Here is a 17,309-nt window from a genome sequence, read left to right on the forward strand (position 1 = left end):
GTTGAAGTGGAGCAGCGAAGTGAGACGTGTGACGTCCTGCCGTGTCATGCAGCCATCCTGAAGCCGTTAAAATAGGACAAAAGTCCGAATTGGAGCGTGAGATTCGGAAGAAATGCCGAAATGAAGAGCAGGATGAGGATAGTAGCCTAGAATAAGGAAAAACACATGGCGCAAGTACGTGGCGAGACAGATGATGGATATCCCATTGAGGTTCTTGCTGCGAGGACGACGGAGTGCTATTGGTCTCCTGCTTAGTGCTGCTGGCCGTACTGCTTGTAGAGCTCGATCACGCGCTGGACGTCGCGCTTGCAGCCCAGGAAGATCGGCGAGCGCTGGTGGATGTCCGTCTGCGGAACAAGCATGGACAAGGTTTGTAAGTTTTTCACATGTTGATGTGCTGCACCAATTCCGTGATAGCGATCCGACGTACGGGGCACAAGTCCAGGACGCGCTCGGTGCCGGTCGTGGACATGCCGCCGGCCTGCTCCATGATGAAGGACATGGGGTTGCCCTCGTACAGGAGGCGCAGCTTGCCCTCCTTGTTCTGGTGCGGGTTTGAGACGAGTGGTTAGATTGCCGAGGTGATGTTGAACAGGGTTGAACAACTGACGATGCTTGCTTACCTTGTCCGTGCCGGGATACATGTAGATGCCGCCGTAGAGGATGGTGCGGTGGATGTCCGAGACCATGCTGCCGACGTATCGGGCGTTGTACGGCGTCGGCTTGTTCTTGCACTCGTCCACGAACGCCTTGCTGGCTCGGTCCCAGTGGGCGTAGTGGCCTTCGTTGACCGAGTAGATCTGCGCAGGATTCACAGCGAATTCGTCACGGTCAAGGAGGATACGACAGCGAACTTGTTCAGTTCACGCTTACCGTCTTGGGGTTCTCGGGGATCTTCATGTTCTCGTTGGACAAGATGAAGGCTCCGACGGTTGGATCGAGGGTGAAGCAGTGCACGCCCCTGCCCCAGGTGAGCACGAGCTGAGTGGAGCTGCCGTACATGCAGTACCCCGCTGCGACGAGCTGGTTGCCGGGTTGAAGGATGTCCTTGTAGCTGCACCGGGGTGTTCACAACAAGGAGGACGCTCAGTCATAGCTCAAGACAACACACAGGCACTCCGACCTTACCCGCCCTTGAGCGCACGATCGCGGTGGTAGATGCCGAAGATGGTGCCGGTCGAGACGTTGCAGTCGATGTTCGAGGAGCCGTCTAGAGGGTCGAAGGCGATGCAGTACTTGGCTGGAGGTTCATGGTGCAACACAGGTGAGTGCATGTAACAGTCTGCGAGCAATAAAGAGGTGCTAGAGACTTACTGCCTTCGCTCGAGATGTTGTCCACGCAGACAGGCTCGACTTCCTCTTCAGAGACCATGACCTCGATCTTGGTCGAGAACTGAAACACACCATGTGACAGGTCAGCACCCGCTGATAACTCGATCAGCATTCAGAGCACGCACCTTCAACGAGTTGATGAAGACCTCGTTGGCCAGCACGTCCATCTTCTTCACTTGGTCGCCCGTGGCGTTCTCCGATCCGTCCAGACCGTAGAGCCCAGTCAACCCGGCACGACGCACTGAGCTGGCGATGACCTTGCACGCCAACTCGATCGACGAGAAGAGCACGCTCAGGTCGGCGTTGCCCTGGATCTCCTTCTCCGCCAGGATGAAGCGGTTGAGCGTGATGGGGTTCGAGTGGTCGACCTCGGTAGCCATGGTGAAGCAAGACGAAGGATAGGAAGGAGGCTCTTGGGGACGGACGAGTGTGTGTTGCAGCGCGAAATGCGGAATGGCGGAGAAGGCGAGGCAGCTCTCAGCTCTCAAACTCCACGCGGTGACGTTGTTTTGTCAGGGGTCGAGATATCCACCACCGCAGTGACACTCGTGAAGGGTGACAAGAAGGAGGATGGCGATCACCAAGCAGACCGCCGGAGGATTGCCACGATGAGGTAAACTGCAACCGCTACGCAAGATGCCTGGGCTTGGGCGGTGGCACATAAACATCGGAAAGTGGCGCGTCATCGGAAGTGACTGCCAGTTCGCCTTTGCTGGCTCGAACTTTCGCCCCAGTCTGCTTCAACTTGTCCAGCAGTGCCATACTAGCACTCAAACGCGTTCTGGTGTTGCAATCTCCGCAGAGGTTTAACAACAACACAAGAGGAGAGCCGAGAGCTACCGCATTGTGCATGGTATTGTTTTCTTCTTTTTTTCTTGTTTTTTATTTCTACTCGTAGCTCACGTCCAGAAGCAGCTCAGCCAAGCCGGGAAACCAATCTGCAGTGCGCAGCGCCGACCACAACATCCAGGCGAGCTCCAGATCCGTCCGTCCACACATCCTCTTGTTGTTGCGGGGGACCGACCGACGACAACCTACCTAAGCCAAAGCAATTCTCTGCTTACAGCTTGTTCATCGAGGCAATGTCCACCGACTGCACGTAGTCCTCGAAGCCCTCGATGGCCTCCGTGATGTCGTCCAGCAGCACGAGGTCGTCGATGATGACGCACTGCACAAGAAGCTTCTTGATGCCGAAGGCCACGGGCACCAGCTTGTGGCCCTCGCCCCAGGTCAGGCCCTCCACGGGCAGCGCCTTGATCTTGGCGGCCAGCTCCTCGAGGTCCGTCTCGGCCTCCCAGGGCTTCACCTCGATGACCACCTGCGAGCGCTCCACGGGCTTCTTCTTCTCCTTCTTGGCGGCCTTGGCGGCCTCGGCGCGCTTGGCGGCCAGGGCCTTGGCGGCCTCGTCGTCCTCGTCGTCGTCGTCGCCGAACAGGTCGTCGTCGTCGTCGTCGTCGTCCTCGTCCTTGGCGGGGGCGGCGGCCTTCTTGGCAGGGGCAGCGGCGGCCTTGGGGGCGGCGGCCTTCTTGGTCACCAGGATGGCGCGCAGGCCCAGCTTGGCGGCCGCGTGCACATACCAGCGGTAGACGTTGGCGTACTTGGCGGCATCGGGCACGGCCGAGAACTGCTGGAACAGGGCGGCGTCGGCCGAGCTGAACTGGTAGCCCTCCACGTAGCTGCGGTTGGTCAGGAAGCCGTTGAGCTTCTTGAGGCCGGCGTCCGTGTCCAGGTTGTCGAAGGTGATGCCCATGGTTGCTCTACTTAGGTGGTTGGCTTGTGCGGATCCTTTGTCGCTTGGGGGAGCTTTTGGGCGCCCTTGGCTGGCCAGGAGCGACGGCGGCGGAGGGTAGGGCATTATAGACGGAGAGGTTACATGCATAGTGGAGGCAAGTGTGCGGAGCGGATCTTTGCGCCCTCTATTCGGAGCAGATCTTGAACGATCGAGTGAAGTTTTTTCAACATGGGAAAATGGGGGGCGCCGCAATGCTGTTGTGAGGCAGCGATGTACTGTCGATATGGCAATGCAGTTGCGGTGGTCGGCCGTGCATGGGTATGAACAGCAGCACCAAAAATTTGCGGCTGGTCTGATGCAAATGCGAGTAGTGTGGCGTTCGAGGATGTGGCAAGTTTCAACTTTCAAGACATGTCACCACTTCAACGTGGTGCTGCCATAACTCTCCAATTGCCTTACCTACCGTGTTGGCTATTGATAAGTAGGTAGTCCAAGCATAATATGTCAAGTCCGCTGACCTAATAATACCCCCCCCCCCCTCAGCACAGTACAGTCAACTGCTACGAGTACTTTCATCTCTGACTCCGAGGAGGTCCTCCAGCGCAACACTGCGATAGAATTTCATCTCAAATGCCAGGATCAACGCGAAAGCTGCACCGAGTCGCCCCTGCGAGCCTGACGCACGTGGATGTGATGCTCGGGTCTCTCACCGCGACGTCCGAAGAGTTCGCGCATTCATTGGTGGCGAAGGCCGAGCAGCAAGGAGCCACAGTCACCTTCCAGTCGTTGGACAACTTCAATCCAGACCACCTCGTCGGACCAAGTAGCCCCTACCGATCACCCTCCCGAGTGCTGGTCTTCGTACTGTCGACTCACATGGCCGGCAAGCCAGCTTCGACTGCCGAGGCGTTCTTGCTGTGGCTTCAACAGTCTCCACAATCAATTTGTTCCCTACATGGAACTGTTCGGGAATCCGAAGTGGAGCCAAACATTGAGGCGAGTGCACCGAGAGCTATCACTCCGTCGAGTTCGAGTCCACGGAAACATCGGATAACTACTGTGCCGAAGACTGCTGCAGAGTTGCAAGCTCAGCCCCCGACCAGGCCTGCCTCTAAATCGTCCATGGTCGTTAACTGGCGGTACCCGTTCGGTGGCAGCGACAACTCGTTAAGACTCGACGACGGTCCTTTGAGCGGTGTCCAGTATACGGTATTCGGTGTGGGGAACTCGATCTACCGCACGTTCAACGCCACGGCCAAGTACGTCGACACGAGGCTTCATGAACTTGGCGCTCTGAAAGTTTTCCCGCTTGGTCTGGGTGACGCGTCGAAGTGGATCGACGTCACCTTCATGAAATGGGAGAAACAACTCTTACATCTCGTTTCGGCTCCATCCAATAGCGCAACTACTACGAATGTCAACGACACCAATGCGCACGATGCTGACCAGGAGATCACCCTTGGTCCAACACCCGCGGATATTTCGGCCAGCCAACAACGCGCGAAGAAGCCGTCGTTTACGAGGTCTCACAGTTTTGCTAGTATGCTTCTAAGGCGACGCAGCGCTTTGGAGCCGAGCACACCAGTAGTGATGCCCCCGCTAAAGCAATAAATTGTAGGGGCTAGATACTTTTTAACTGTTCTACTTGCTGTACACCTGGGCGACATCATTTCTGGTTTTGCTACCGAAAACATTATTCGCAGCTGGCGTTAATTTTTCTCTGAGGTATAAATGGCCATGCATTGCTGGTACTATTTCACGCATGAAGCGCTCTCATTTTTCTTGTTGTTGTGGCCGCGTGAAATAATAAGAAAGGTAGGTCTCAAATAGTTATGCTTGCTAACCACCGCAACAATTCGACAAATTATGTAGTTTTTGTTGTTGTTGTTTTTCGCTTCGAGTCCCGCTGTGCACCTCAAGCACTGGTAAGCTAAAAAACCTTTGAGGGGTATTGTGTTGGTGGTTGCTACGGCAGAGCATAAGACTCGATGCCAAAAAGATGAAGCATGATGCTGTGAAGCTTGTGGTGCCGTTACCGACTATCAATAGGCTCAGACCACGATCCCCGAGACGAATGAGTGCCAACTCCCCCAAATTCCTTGCTTACCAGAACATAATACCCTTGCATCATCCCACAAACGCCCGCGTCCTTTACTGCATTCCTTGCATTTCGTTTACCTCTACGGTCTCAACCCGAGAAACATGCCGAATGGGTCTGAAATCTCTCCGAGGTTGGCTTGCGGTGAGCTCGGATTCAGCGAGCCGAAGCTTCCAGGGCAAGTTCGACGGCGCTCTCACCGACTATCGATTACCAATTGGCGCGCAAACAGCATCTCCGAAGGCAGTATTACCCACGTCGACGTGTTCTTAGGCTCCCTCACGTCAACATCGGAGCAGCTTGCATCTTCCATCGCGGAGAATGCCAAGCAACGTGGAGCAGAGGTGACTATGAGATCACTGGAATGCTTTGCTCCGGATCAATACGTCGACCCAGACTCGATTTACCGCGCACCATCGCGCCTCACAGTCTTCGTGGTGTCCACCCACGCTGCTGGCAAGCCGTCTGCAAACGCTGAGAGTTTTATACAATGGCTTCGTGATGCACCAACGACAGTTCACACTCCACCAGTCGAGTCTCTACAATCCGGAGAAACTCAAGAACCCGACAACACAGCGATGTGTACGCCACCAACGAGCAGCTCTCCAACCAGCAAAAGCCACAGCCCCCGAGAGCTCCGAATCAATTCCGCAAAGCCTGAGGGTCTTCACCGCCACCACTCGCTGTCGGACGCATTTCGGGCGAGTTTCCACGTAAATTGGCGTCATCCGTTCGGCGGTGGAGAGTCTTCAATGAACGGTGTTACCAAGCTAAATGGGCCTCTACTTGGTGTTCAGTACGCAGTTTTCGGCGTCGGCAACTCCGTTTACCGCACATACAACGCCACTGCGAAATACATCGACTCGAGGATACAGGAACTCGGAGGAGTGCGCGTTTGCCTGCTGGGCCTCGGGGATGTATCCAAAGGCATCGAAGCTGTATTCAACAAGTGGGAGTCGCAACTGCTTCAAGTCGTCTCAAACCAGCCGAGCAGCAACGCGGTTAGTGCACCGAATACAGCGCGAGATCCAGTAAAACTGCCGAGTCGACTGTTGCTGCCTTGTGCTACTGGCAACGCGGGGGTCGGCGCTGAAGAGGTCGTGGCGGGGCAGTCTGTGATAATCGGCCCAACACCGGAGGATTTGAGGAAGCTGGAAGTGTCCGGGCGAGGGGGAGGCAAAATGTACCAGCGGCGATACAGCAGCGCAATTACGATTTTGCATACTCGACATGCGTCCCCTGACAAAGTCCCAATGCCACCGCTCACGGCCCGTAGATAAATTCGATTGAATGCAACTTCACACCACCAAAGTGTTCAGATTTACTGTTACAATGGCAACACAGGGCTTTGAGGTGACTACGTTGTAGATGCCTCTGGTTGTAGCGTTGCTCAAGTCTTTACACTTCTTTCAGGTTCGGCGTGGGCTACTAAGTTGCAGTTTTAGAAACCTAAATACCTATTGAGGTCATTCTCAAAATATGAATTGGGTTCAAAACCATCTAGGACTGGCGTATTACGGCTAAATTCAGAGAAGCTGTAGTTGTAAAAACGCAGTAAAGCCAAGTAGGTTTGCCTTGAAACTATCAATAGTCTGAATTTTCTACAAGATATGGTTGAGGGGGGTACTATCAGGAAGGTTTCTGCTTTATTGACCGATTACAGCCTTCTTTCGTGCGGCACGAATCGTGCCTAAGACCTGCAAGTACAACCTCCATTCTTGAGTATAACTGTGTGGTTATGTTCATGGGCTTTGATTGAACTAAGCGGCCTGGCACTTTTGAGTTGCCAACGGAAGAGCAAAGACATGCTGCCACTACTCTATCAATAGCAAGTACCCTGGTGCAGCTCGACGCACCAAAAACATCTCTTGTCAGCTCTACGTAAGACTGCGACCGACTCAACTCTCAGACGGAATTGTCGAGCGAATTGAGTGTACAGAGGCCACCGATAGGCTTGGCTTCTTTTCTGCAGCTGAGAGGTAGGCAGCATGGAGCAGAAGTCCCCGCGTTCTTCAGTATCAGCAAATTACGATCACGCACACCCCTTTCAGGTGGGGCACCCGTCGGCGATTAGAGCCCACGATTCTGGCGAGTGTTTCATCACCCACGTGGACGTCTTTCTCGGGTCGTTGACCTTTACTTCGGAGCAACTGGCGTGTTCACTTGCAGTACGCAGTAAGGACCGAGGAGCTCAGGTTACGATCCAATCGCTTGCAGAGTTCAAGCCGGAGCATATCGATTCCACTTCGGTCCCTTTCCGAGTTGCAGTCTTCGTGATCTCCACCCATGCGGCGGGCAAGCCAGCGCCCAACGCTGAGCAGTTTCTGCTTTGGCTCCGCAAGACGTCGGAAGCAAATCACACAGCAACGAAAACTCCACGACAGTTCGAAGACGATTATCATCCTGATGCGGCTAAAGTCTCCCCACCACCACACGCGACAATTGATAGTCACACCAGAATGTTCACCCCCAGCACTCGACATTTTACACTGACCGCATCACAACCTGCTTCAGAAGCCCCCGGTCGCTCTACACAGACAGCAAAGTCAAATTTCCACGTGAACTGGCGACTCCCGTTCAGCGGAGCCAAAGCGTCAAAGGTTGAGTGTGAGCCCACAGGGGCTTTGCATGGGTTCCAGTACGCAGTCTTCGGTGTCGGTAACTCCATTTACCGCTCATACAATTCAGCAGCCAAGTACGTTGACAGAGCGTTGAAGAGTCTGGGAGCCGTACGGGTATGCGCTCTCGGTCTCGGCGATATTTCGAAGGATATCGACGAGGAATTCACAAACTGGGAGAACGAGCTGTTGCGGTTGGTGTCCGGCAACTCTGGCACCTCATCACACGCCCCTCTTACCCCCGAGCGAAAACCGATTCAGCCATTGTCCAGAGCTTCACCCCCAGGGGCTCCAAGCAGTACAAACGCCAAAATCTGCGTTGATGAAGTAGTGGAGGACAAGCAAATAGCTACTCGTGGGCCAACAACCGCCGACTTGGAGATGTTTATCGGGCCTGTCCAAGAGCAGCAAGAGAGGACGAGGCAGAGGCGGCACAGTAGTGCGACCACCATGATTCTGTCGAGGCGAGGGAACTTTGGTGCCAACGCACCAACTGAAGTCATGCCACCGCTCACTCATCGCTCCTAATTACTCTCCAATGCGTCAACTTAACGACTACTGTACTGGTACTCAATTCAACTCGATAAGTTGCTTAACTACACCGCCATTTCTTGCCACAGTTCTCGCCACCAAAAGGTTTGTTCGTTTAGCAGTCGAAACTTCAAGCTCCATCCCCATAAAACATGGACCAATTTTGGTGTAAGATCGAGAATAAATTTATATCTCACCCCCAGTTTTCTGTTGCGAGCCGCAACTCGCGATCAGTTTATACGCTGCCAATCAAGTGGTGGTACGGAGCAAAATACGAGCCCAAGAGGATGCAAATAAAGCCGACTATCAATAGCCAGCACGAAGTACTGAAGTATTTGGGGCCTTTCCACCAGGCACTGACAGGTGAAGTGTTTGAGGTCGTGTCACCACACGCTTCTGACGACCAACGATGTCCCTGCTGCCAAGCCCCGAGCCAATACCTCCCTTGGAGCACAAGCCGCGACCACCCCCACTGCAACAGACTCGACGAATTTCCCTCTCGTTTAGAAAAATCACTCAAGCCACTGGATGCATCACCCACTTGGACATCTTCGTCGGGTCGTTGACGGGGACTTCGGAGCGGTTTGCCTCGATTCTGGCCGAGGATGCTGCAAAATACGGCACCGTGGTGTCTCTAAACTCGCTGGAAAGGTTTAACCCGGAATGTTTCAACGACCCCGAAGGCCCACACCATTCCAAGTCGCGGTTAACTGTTTTCGTTGTGTCAACACATTTCGCTGGAGGACCATCTCCGGATGCTGAGGCCTTTTCGCAATGGCTGCGAATCATCTCGGGCGATTCCAGGGCGCCCACGATTGACCCAGTTATACCAGAGGAACCACGGCCGTCTGAGGCAACGACAATAATGGCACCACCCGTGAATGACCCCTCTAAGCCCAAAATGAGACGATCGACGCAAATTGTCGTTCCCACCCCCGCAGCGAAACCTCGTCGCCAAACTTCGTTCTCAGCTGCAGTGCGCCCCATTCTCCGTATGAACTGGCGACAAACTTTCCTCAGTAGGAAAAACTCTGCAAACGCCAGCAAACCGAAGAGTGTGATGCATGGCGTGCAGTACGCGGTCTTTGGCGTGGGGAACTCCATGTATCTCACTTACAACGCAATGGGGAAGTTCGTCGACGCAAAAATGCAAGTACTTGGGGCTGTACGGCTCTGCCCGCTTGGTCTGGGAGACGTATTGGGTGACATCGACGACACGTTTGCCAAGTGGGAAGCGCAAGTGCTCCAGCTCTTGGTGTACCAAAAACTTGGCCCTCCAGCGAACATCGCAATTCAAGCTCAAGCACAACGCCGAACAACGTTCACTGCAGAGGGCAGCGGTAGGCAATTGACAGTGCAACGGACGCTGTCCGACCCCTCTTCAGGAGAACCAGCAGCTCCCAGAAACCAACCGCAAGCACCCGCGCAGGAAGACGAAGTTGCTCCTTTAAGGCGATCCAGTATCGTGCGTAGGGCTTCGCCCCCTCGAGCATCGGCTGGAGGAACAACAACCAAGTTCTCTGCCCAGAATCTATACGGCCATAACATTCGACTACGTTTCCGCTGCCGATACGTTAGCAACGATAACCAGCAAAAGTCACCGCGAAAGAGCACCAAGTTGCCTCCTATTGCCCCCAGCAGCGAGAAGAAGGCATCTGCCAAGCTTCACTTCAACTTGTCAACAATCAAACGAGACGCCTCTCACATCCGACACCCGTGTATCGCCCTGAGATCAATCACAATGCTCACGCGCGCCGATAATTCAGCTAGTGCGTCGACATTTAAAGACGTTTCGCTGGTTCGACTCTCTATCCTGGATCCAGACTTGGCGTTCGAGACTGCCGACACGTTCGGGTACTTCCCACCCAACCCGAAAGAAGTCGTGGACGCAATCGGCTCCAGAATGGGGCTGAGCATGGACTCGTGCGTTGAATTTTCCTTTCAAGATGATCCAGGAGTTTTGACTGGAAGCTGCTCCTCCGTATCAGGATCTGGGGCTGACCCCCCTCACAGTCCGAATCGAGATCGCCACCTTCCATTCCCAAGCCCATGCAGCATTCGGACAATACTCAGCGACTTTTTAGAGTTGCGGACGATCTCGAGGGAGTTCGTTCGCATAGCTTCGGGCTTCGTGAGTGACCAGACAGAGCACGAACTCTTAGAGAACATGGCTTCAATCGATGGTTCTGCTGCGTTTGCCCGAGAGTTCACACCTGCGAAGTTTGGGATGCTAAAGTTGCTGGAGCTGGCGCCAAGCTTACAGATGCCATTCGAGGTTTTCGTCAATTTGACACCGCTGCTCAAGCCACGACTGTACTCAGTTGCAAGTTCACATCTCCAAAATGACCGGGAGTTCGACATCGTGATAGCACTAGGCAATCCAAAAGAAGCGCATGGCCTCTCAGTCTCCAACTTCAGACGAATTCTCTCTCGATCTGATGTCCAAGTGCCGCCAACAAGCAGCAGCAGTACTGTGCAACAAGCAGAGTCTGAACCTGTTCCCGTCTTGGCGCTACTGCGCGGATTCGTGGCCTTCTCGCGATTTAAAACCCCTGTGGATATTGCAGCCCCAATGATCATGATCTGCAACGGAATCGGCGTGGCTCCGCTCCGAGCGCTGCTTCAACACCGAGAAATCGAGTGTGAGTGGAATCAAGCAAATCTGGAGCAAAATGGACAGGGCGGGGGCACAGCGCCAGCACCACTCCAAGTGAATCCTTCTTGTGGCAAGAACCTGCTGTTCTTAGGGTGCTCCAACGAGTCCTCGCTTCTGTTCGAGTCGGAACTGCGCACTTGGGAGAGCAACGGCGTCGTAGAGCTCCACGTTGCGTATTCCTCCGAGCCCGGACAGCCGTCAGAGCACGTGCAAGATCTGGTATCAGCTCAGAAGGAGCAGATCGCTGCGCTCATGTCCAGCTCGCCAGAAGCAAGGATCTTCATCTGCGGGAAGATCGCCATGGCTCAAGCTGTGCACCAGATACTCTCGGCGCCTGATACATCGTACAACAACAATTGGTATCAGAAAGCTCTGCTCAGTGGTCGATACATTGAAGGCATCTTCGGGTGAGAAAAGTTTTTTGCTTCCACTATCTGCAACTGGCGACCGATCTCTCACGGGACGTCTGGTGTGGTGCAATTAGTCCTGCAGGAACGTATTGGGATACGTTTACGCGCTTTTGAAGAACACTTGAAGTGTGTTTTCCAGAACTGTGGCAGCGACGTGGTCCTGGTCTTCGCCTCGAATCGCGCTGATGATCTCCAGCACCTGGCTGAAATCACAACGTGACACAAGGTGATAAGTACAACTTAGCCTTCACAAAAAGTATGGCGAAGCTCAAATCATCGTTGGGGAACGTACATGAGGGTGCACGGCTCGTTGCGTCCTTTGACGAGACAGTCGGGGGAGTATTTCTCCGCCTTTTTGCTTTGCCACGAGGTTTTCACGTGGCCGTGACCAGCATGCGTTGCACGGATATCGCACCATGGAGCGTCTGGATACCAAAACGATTTTTTCAGCTTAATACTAACCAGCAAGATAAAAAATATTTATGACCGCAACGAACCCGTCTCGATCATCAACCGGTGAAGGGGAATGGCCTTAACGCAGTCCAAGTTTTCCGCGGTCTTCAACGAACAACCGTTCACTCCTGCAAAAACGACAAGTATTAGATAAGTTCGAAGTAGAAAAGTTTTGCACCACTTTGGCAAAATATCAGATAATTTACCGATGTAGAGCCCCAACTCCACCAATTTCAGCATCTCCTCCTTACCCCCCGTAAACGAGTGCACCACTCCATTCGAGAACCTCGACCGGTGCTTCGCAATCATGGCTACATTCACGCATTTAATGCCACTCATCAGCAACAAACTCAGTACCTCGGTTAACGCCACCTAACCTACCGTAGAAATCTCCATCCGTGTTTCTGTTGTGCAGGAACAATGGCAACTTTGTGCGTTCCGCCAATTGGAATTGTTTCTCAAAGTATTTTAGTTGCGTCTCCTTGTCGCAGAACTCGAGTCGGTCGTAGTCCAGTCCGCACTCGCCGATTGCCACCACTTTGCCCTCTTTTTGGCCTTGTTCGCACACAGCCAACAATTCGGCAAAGTAGGCGTCGGGGTCTCGCCCATCGGCTTCGAACTCGCTGCAACGAGTCGGGTGCACCCCCACAGTGGAGAAAAGTTGCGGTAGCCCATCACCCTCGTTGCTTTTTGCCAGTTGCAGAGCTGCTTTGCTCTCCTCGAGGTTTCCGCCCGTGACAATGATTTTATCAACGCCGAAAGCTTTGGCACGAGCCAAAGCTGCGGTCAAGTCGGACTGCAAATTGCCGAGTGTAGGGGACGAGTTAGAGAGTGCAACTTGGTGGAAAATGTAAAAGAAAATATCGGCAATTCACCTCGTGCTTTTGCTTCCCACGGTAGACGCCCGTGAAGACCGGATCCGTGAGGTTCGCGCCGATGTCGATCATCTTGAGCGCCATTTTGCGAGTGGTGAGCAGCATTTTTTGACGCTGCGTTAAGTACGACGAGATTTGTGCTGAGAAACTCGAAAGTGTTTACCCTGTGTAAAGCAGCTCGAAAATCTTTGTACTTAAAGGCAACTTCAAATTCAAAAGAGATCTTGGCGCTTTTGCGCGGGAAAACAACCGAATTCATTTCTCCTTTTTCCGCCTTGGCAACAAGTTAAGCTAGTGCTAACCAGGTGAAGAGCTACGGGAACAAGAAGATGGCGAAGGGCAAGTGGATGAGCGAGGCCGAGGTCCAGCAGATCGTGCAGATGCGCAAGGACGGCGTGCCAGTCTCGACCATCGCCAAGGACGTGGACCGCAGCACCAACTACATCTACCGCATCTTGAAGAGATTCAGCACCCAGCAACAGTCCCAACAGCAACAAGAGGCAAATGTTACGACCACCAACACCCCCGCAACTCCTGCAACTGCGACTGCAACACCCAGATCCGTTGCAGCTCCAGTGCAACAGCCTCAACAGGCACAAGCCCCCTCCGACGCACTCTTGTGCGCCGTCGAGAGCATGGAAGTGTCCGCCTACGAGTCCATCCCAATGCTCAAGTCCGTCGGCAACTCCACTCAAGCTCCAGCAGAGCTGCAGCCTGGCACAGTCAACGCCAGTGTCGCCTTCACGTCCAACGCCTCCAAGCCCCAAAGTGACGACACTCCAGACTTTTGGCTCCTCTCGGACCCTGAGCCCAGTCGGGCACCAGTGCAGCCATCCAAGAAGCAGAAGACGCCATCATCGGCATCAGTCCCGGCGTCATCGGCGTTGACTGTCACCCGCCAGTCTCAACGCTCCCCCGAGTCCTCTTCAATGACCATCCAGGACCCCGACAGTGCCGGACTCGGAGAGCTCTTGAAGCGCGTGCAGGACGAGATCCGTAGACTGGAACACCGGAGCCAAGGGGACGTCTACGACGCTCAACTGCTGCAGACGCTCGTGAAATTCCACGCCGAGATGCTCCTGCTGCAGCTCCAGAAGACGCAGTTCACTACTGCCACCAGACAAGCCGCGGACGAAGCTGCTGAGACCAGTCGACTGCTGAGAGAGCGGCTGGGGAAGGAGATCGCTCTGCTGAACGTCCAGGCGGACCGAGAGAGGCTCGAGCTGGAACGCGAGCAGATCAAGCACAAGGCCACCACCCTGTTGTGCCGCAAGCGGCTGCTGGACGCCAACGCCTCGCCCATTGATGTGGATCAACTGTTCCCTCGCCAGTAACGCCCCATTTTGCCAGTTTTGATCGTCTCCAACGGACTCCAGGGGGGCATCTGCGTTCATTTTCGTCAAGTGCGGCATTCGTGAGACGTCGTACGGCTTCCGCGTGCTTTGCTTTGCATCCCTCTATGTTGGCATTTTTTATGCGGTTATCGATTGGCTCTACCAATACAGACTGCGCTCCACACACTTAGTTGCTCCCCGCGCTTCGTTTGACGCCTCTGATGATACTTTTTCTCGCTCGCTCGCTCGCGCTGTTCGCTGCGCTGGATTATATGGGACTCGTACAAGATGACAGGACTACTTGGTCTGCCGCACTAACTGGAGCTGATTGGGGTACATGTCTTCGCCTTCTTGAGCAGAGAATCCGAGTTTGCCGCCTCGTCCAGCGCTAACTTCCGCTTCGCAACGGCCAAAGCTGCTGACCCCGAGCTTGCACCGTCGCCATCGCCTCCTACACTATTACTATTGCTATCGTCACTCTTGGTCGAGTCATTGCCGCCATCCCTGTCACCACTTTTCTTGGGGCTCCCACTTCCGGTTGCTCCATCCGGGTTGGACAGCTTCCACGAGATCTTCTGAAACACGTTCTTGAATTGAGGTGACCGGGCCTTCTTGCTCTGGTTAGCCTTCTTTTGAGCAAGCAAGCTGCCACCACCACCCAGAAATGATTGCGTGTCCACATCGTCCTCTTTTTTCTTGCGTACAGGCAGCTTGAGTTCCCGTTCTTCCTCTTCAATGTCAGCTCCGCATGGAGATGTCGTGAGTGCTGCTTCGCCAGGATTCCCTTCTCTTACTGACGTCTTAGACGCTGGTTCATCTTCGTCGTCGTCATAATCCACCAGTTTTACTGTCCGTGGGCGGTTCTGGCATGGTACCTCTTCCTCTGACAAGCTGTTCTTCTCCTTTTTAGGCGTGGAATCAGTTGTGTCTGTTTCTTTCTCCCAGTACAGCTCCTCTTCGTCGTCAATACTGCCTGCCCGTACGAAGCGGATCTTATTGGAATCGGTAGAATCCGTCGGTTCGTCCGCCGATCCAGAGTTACCATTGTGACGTACACGGATGGCCTCGAACACAAGAGGACATTCGCCTTTGTATGTCTCGTAAAACTTCGTGTAGATGTGTTCGACCAACGAAGTCAGGTTTGTCTTCTCAACAAACGCCAGTACTTCCAAAATTGCCGAGCTGACAGCCCCCGAGTTCGGTTTTCCAATCTCCAAATTCGCCAACATTGGCGTGAATAGGTCGTTCTGAATCAGAAATCTGGAAAAGAAGGCTTCAGCTCTTACTGCACATGCTCGAACAAACTTCACAGCGTCTACAAACACAAATACAGTATAATGAGCTCGGCCATCCACAAGAGCGCTGCTTCAAACGAGAATATTGCAGCACCTGGACGGTGGCCTGTCGGTTTACGTACGGATAACGAAGAGTTTGTTCTTGGATCGCAGCATTTTCTCGGCGTAGGTCGCAATCGGTTGTCTTCCGAATAGATACTTCACGCGGTAGCCGTGATTTTCAGTGCAGAACGTAAGCAATTCCATGATACTGTCTTGCAGATCAAACATCGCGGATTTATCGTGAACAAAGTTGTTGTTCTTCAACGGTTGGAGCAGCCAGTGCATGTAGTTAGGGTAGAGCACACTCAGAAACTTGTCATCCTGGAGAGTTGGCACAAACAACACGTATCCCAACCAGTTAGTACAGGAACAAGCCACGGGCGATATGGGCCAACCAACGTACATGTGCCAGGGGTACTCGGAAAATCTCGCGCAGCAAATTAAACAACTGGATCCGCATCGGTTCGTCGCGCTCGAAAACGATCAGCAATGCAGTGAATAAAGAGGAATCCTCCGTCCACGAGATGCGCTCCTTGTCCGAGGTTGGTGCAGGTATACACTTTCCTTCGCTTGCAAGGTAAGTTCGTAACCTGTCAGGTCCCTGGTAGAACACCAGCACGTTCAGGATATCCACGGCCAACGCGATTTCCTCCGGCTTTGACTCAGGAGAGCCCAATACAGGAGCGAACGCCGCAAACAGGTCGCCATCGCCAAAGAGATTGCCAATGAGGGAACCAAACACCGGCGGGGCACCGAACGGGTCGCGACGTTGCGGTAACCTGTCCACCGGTTTAGTCACCTTCACCAGGTTGATAATCGCTTTCAGCAGCCCGAGGCCATCCTTTCTTTTCTCCTTGCTAGCCATAAGCTCCTTACTGCAGAAATTTGAGCACAAAGCACACATTAGCACACCGTCCAGCTCTCACCATTCCAATTCCTGATTATCACGTACATGGCCTTCGAGTAGTCGTCGCTCTCGGAAATGAAGGACAAGATGTGGAAGTTGTTCTCGTTGGCCATGTGTTCCAGCAAGAGAACACAGCTATCCGGCAGTGAGCGAGACAGCACATTGTCTTTGATCACCTGGATACGGAAGTTCATGTGCACGCGCTCCACCACACTGTGATCGGTGATAGGGACGACCTGCAACGGGCACCAGCCGAAAAGTCAACACTCCGACTGTTCAACCATTCAACTAACGGACCCGACCCGCCAGCCAGCCACGCCACGCACCTCGTGAAATCCCCCATCTCCTTCCAGCGCCGTTCGGAAATCCATCTCCCGGATTAATCCCGGGTTGTAGCCGAACACGCCGACTACCGAGATGAAGTTCGTCTCGCTCAGCAGCACCTCGATCAAGCCGCGATTGCCCAGCTCAACTGTCGGCAGCAACACCATCACTTCAGTCAGCATTGCAACATCCTACTGCCAACTGATCACTGCAGCCACGCACGGATCGCGTAGAAAATGTCGAACAGCTTGTGCAGCACCGCCTTGTCCGCATCCAGCTCGCTCACGTCGAACAGATCCAGCAACTTGACGATGTACGCTCCGCCCTGCAACACCCATCAGCCATCCACTCCACCCACTAATAAAACGTATAATACGGACCTTGTCCGCCAGGTCTTTGAGCACTTTGGAGCGCACCGTCGGGTGCGACGTCTTGAGCACGAGCAGGATCTCGTCCAGGTGCTCCACGTCGCACGGCGGCAGGTCGCGCCTGCAGAACAAGAGGCAGCCAAGCCAAACGGTCAGAGAAGAAGAAGCCGCCACCACGCCACGCCACGCCACGCTGGACGCGTGCGTGCAGTCGCTCGCTTACGGCTGGATGTCGCCGCGGAAGAGCTGGTCGATGCTGCTGTCGCTGTCCATCGTCGTCTCTCGCCCTCCTCGGCGGAAACCACCAGCCAGCGGGCGCGTGAATTAGCTGGCA

The 17,309-nt window shown here is 54.0% G+C and overlaps 9 protein-coding genes across 9 annotated transcripts; 5 read left to right on the forward strand and 4 right to left on the reverse strand.

The window, feature by feature from the left end:
* Positions 1–251: 251 nt before the first annotated feature.
* PHYSODRAFT_329369 (hypothetical protein) lies at positions 252–1,712 on the reverse strand (the record flags this gene model as incomplete). Its single annotated transcript, XM_009525847.1, has 7 exons — positions 252–347; positions 431–544; positions 624–800; positions 874–1,054; positions 1,129–1,240; positions 1,315–1,393; positions 1,458–1,712. 7 exons carry the CDS (start codon positions 1,710–1,712, stop codon positions 252–254), a joined length of 1,014 nt encoding a protein of 337 aa, XP_009524142.1.
* Positions 1,713–2,209: 497 nt separating this feature from the next.
* On the reverse strand, positions 2,210–3,097 carry PHYSODRAFT_354390 (hypothetical protein). Its single transcript, XM_009525848.1, has one exon. It carries the CDS (start codon positions 3,080–3,082, stop codon positions 2,393–2,395), a length of 690 nt encoding a protein of 229 aa, XP_009524143.1. The 5' UTR covers positions 3,083–3,097; the 3' UTR covers positions 2,210–2,392.
* A 597-nt stretch (positions 3,098–3,694) lies between these two features.
* On the forward strand, positions 3,695–4,675 carry PHYSODRAFT_299154 (hypothetical protein; the record flags this gene model as incomplete). Its single annotated transcript, XM_009525849.1, has 1 exon — positions 3,695–4,675. One exon carries the CDS (start codon positions 3,695–3,697, stop codon positions 4,673–4,675), a length of 981 nt encoding a protein of 326 aa, XP_009524144.1.
* A 591-nt stretch (positions 4,676–5,266) lies between these two features.
* PHYSODRAFT_299155 (hypothetical protein) lies at positions 5,267–6,442 on the forward strand (the record flags this gene model as incomplete). The annotated part of the gene is made up of 1 exon (XM_009525850.1): positions 5,267–6,442. The coding sequence occupies one exon, from the start codon at positions 5,267–5,269 to the stop codon at positions 6,440–6,442; it is 1,176 nt and encodes a 391-aa protein (XP_009524145.1).
* Positions 6,443–7,150: 708 nt separating this feature from the next.
* PHYSODRAFT_299156 (hypothetical protein) lies at positions 7,151–8,308 on the forward strand (the record flags this gene model as incomplete). The annotated part of the gene is made up of 1 exon (XM_009525851.1): positions 7,151–8,308. One exon carries the CDS (start codon positions 7,151–7,153, stop codon positions 8,306–8,308), a length of 1,158 nt encoding a protein of 385 aa, XP_009524146.1.
* Positions 8,309–8,720: 412 nt separating this feature from the next.
* Positions 8,721–11,378, forward strand: PHYSODRAFT_299157 (hypothetical protein; the record flags this gene model as incomplete). Its single annotated transcript, XM_009525852.1, has 1 exon — positions 8,721–11,378. One exon carries the CDS (start codon positions 8,721–8,723, stop codon positions 11,376–11,378), a length of 2,658 nt encoding a protein of 885 aa, XP_009524147.1.
* Positions 11,379–11,477: 99 nt separating this feature from the next.
* PHYSODRAFT_350745 (hypothetical protein) lies at positions 11,478–12,789 on the reverse strand (the record flags this gene model as incomplete). Its single annotated transcript, XM_009525853.1, has 6 exons — positions 11,478–11,580; positions 11,670–11,802; positions 11,875–11,958; positions 12,037–12,141; positions 12,212–12,626; positions 12,706–12,789. 6 exons carry the CDS (start codon positions 12,787–12,789, stop codon positions 11,478–11,480), a joined length of 924 nt encoding a protein of 307 aa, XP_009524148.1.
* A 296-nt stretch (positions 12,790–13,085) lies between these two features.
* PHYSODRAFT_313622 (hypothetical protein) lies at positions 13,086–14,039 on the forward strand (the record flags this gene model as incomplete). Its single annotated transcript, XM_009525854.1, has 1 exon — positions 13,086–14,039. One exon carries the CDS (start codon positions 13,086–13,088, stop codon positions 14,037–14,039), a length of 954 nt encoding a protein of 317 aa, XP_009524149.1.
* Positions 14,040–14,353: 314 nt separating this feature from the next.
* Positions 14,354–17,248, reverse strand: PHYSODRAFT_299160 (hypothetical protein; the record flags this gene model as incomplete). Its single annotated transcript, XM_009525855.1, has 9 exons — positions 14,354–14,490; positions 14,692–15,354; positions 15,457–15,697; positions 15,780–16,251; positions 16,329–16,519; positions 16,610–16,755; positions 16,830–16,932; positions 16,988–17,096; positions 17,199–17,248. 9 exons carry the CDS (start codon positions 17,246–17,248, stop codon positions 14,354–14,356), a joined length of 2,112 nt encoding a protein of 703 aa, XP_009524150.1.
* Between the last annotated feature and the right edge of the window lie 61 nt (positions 17,249–17,309).

The sequence above is a fragment of the Phytophthora sojae genome (genome assembly GCF_000149755.1).
Source record: "Phytophthora sojae unplaced genomic scaffold PHYSOscaffold_3, whole genome shotgun sequence".
Classification (NCBI taxonomy): domain Eukaryota; phylum Oomycota; class Peronosporomycetes; order Peronosporales; family Peronosporaceae; genus Phytophthora; species Phytophthora sojae.

Coding starts and splice junctions, on each gene's coding strand:
- PHYSODRAFT_354390 (XM_009525848.1), bottom strand. CDS start 3,082: ATGGGCATCACCTTCGACAACCTGGACACGGACGCCGGCCTCAAGAAG.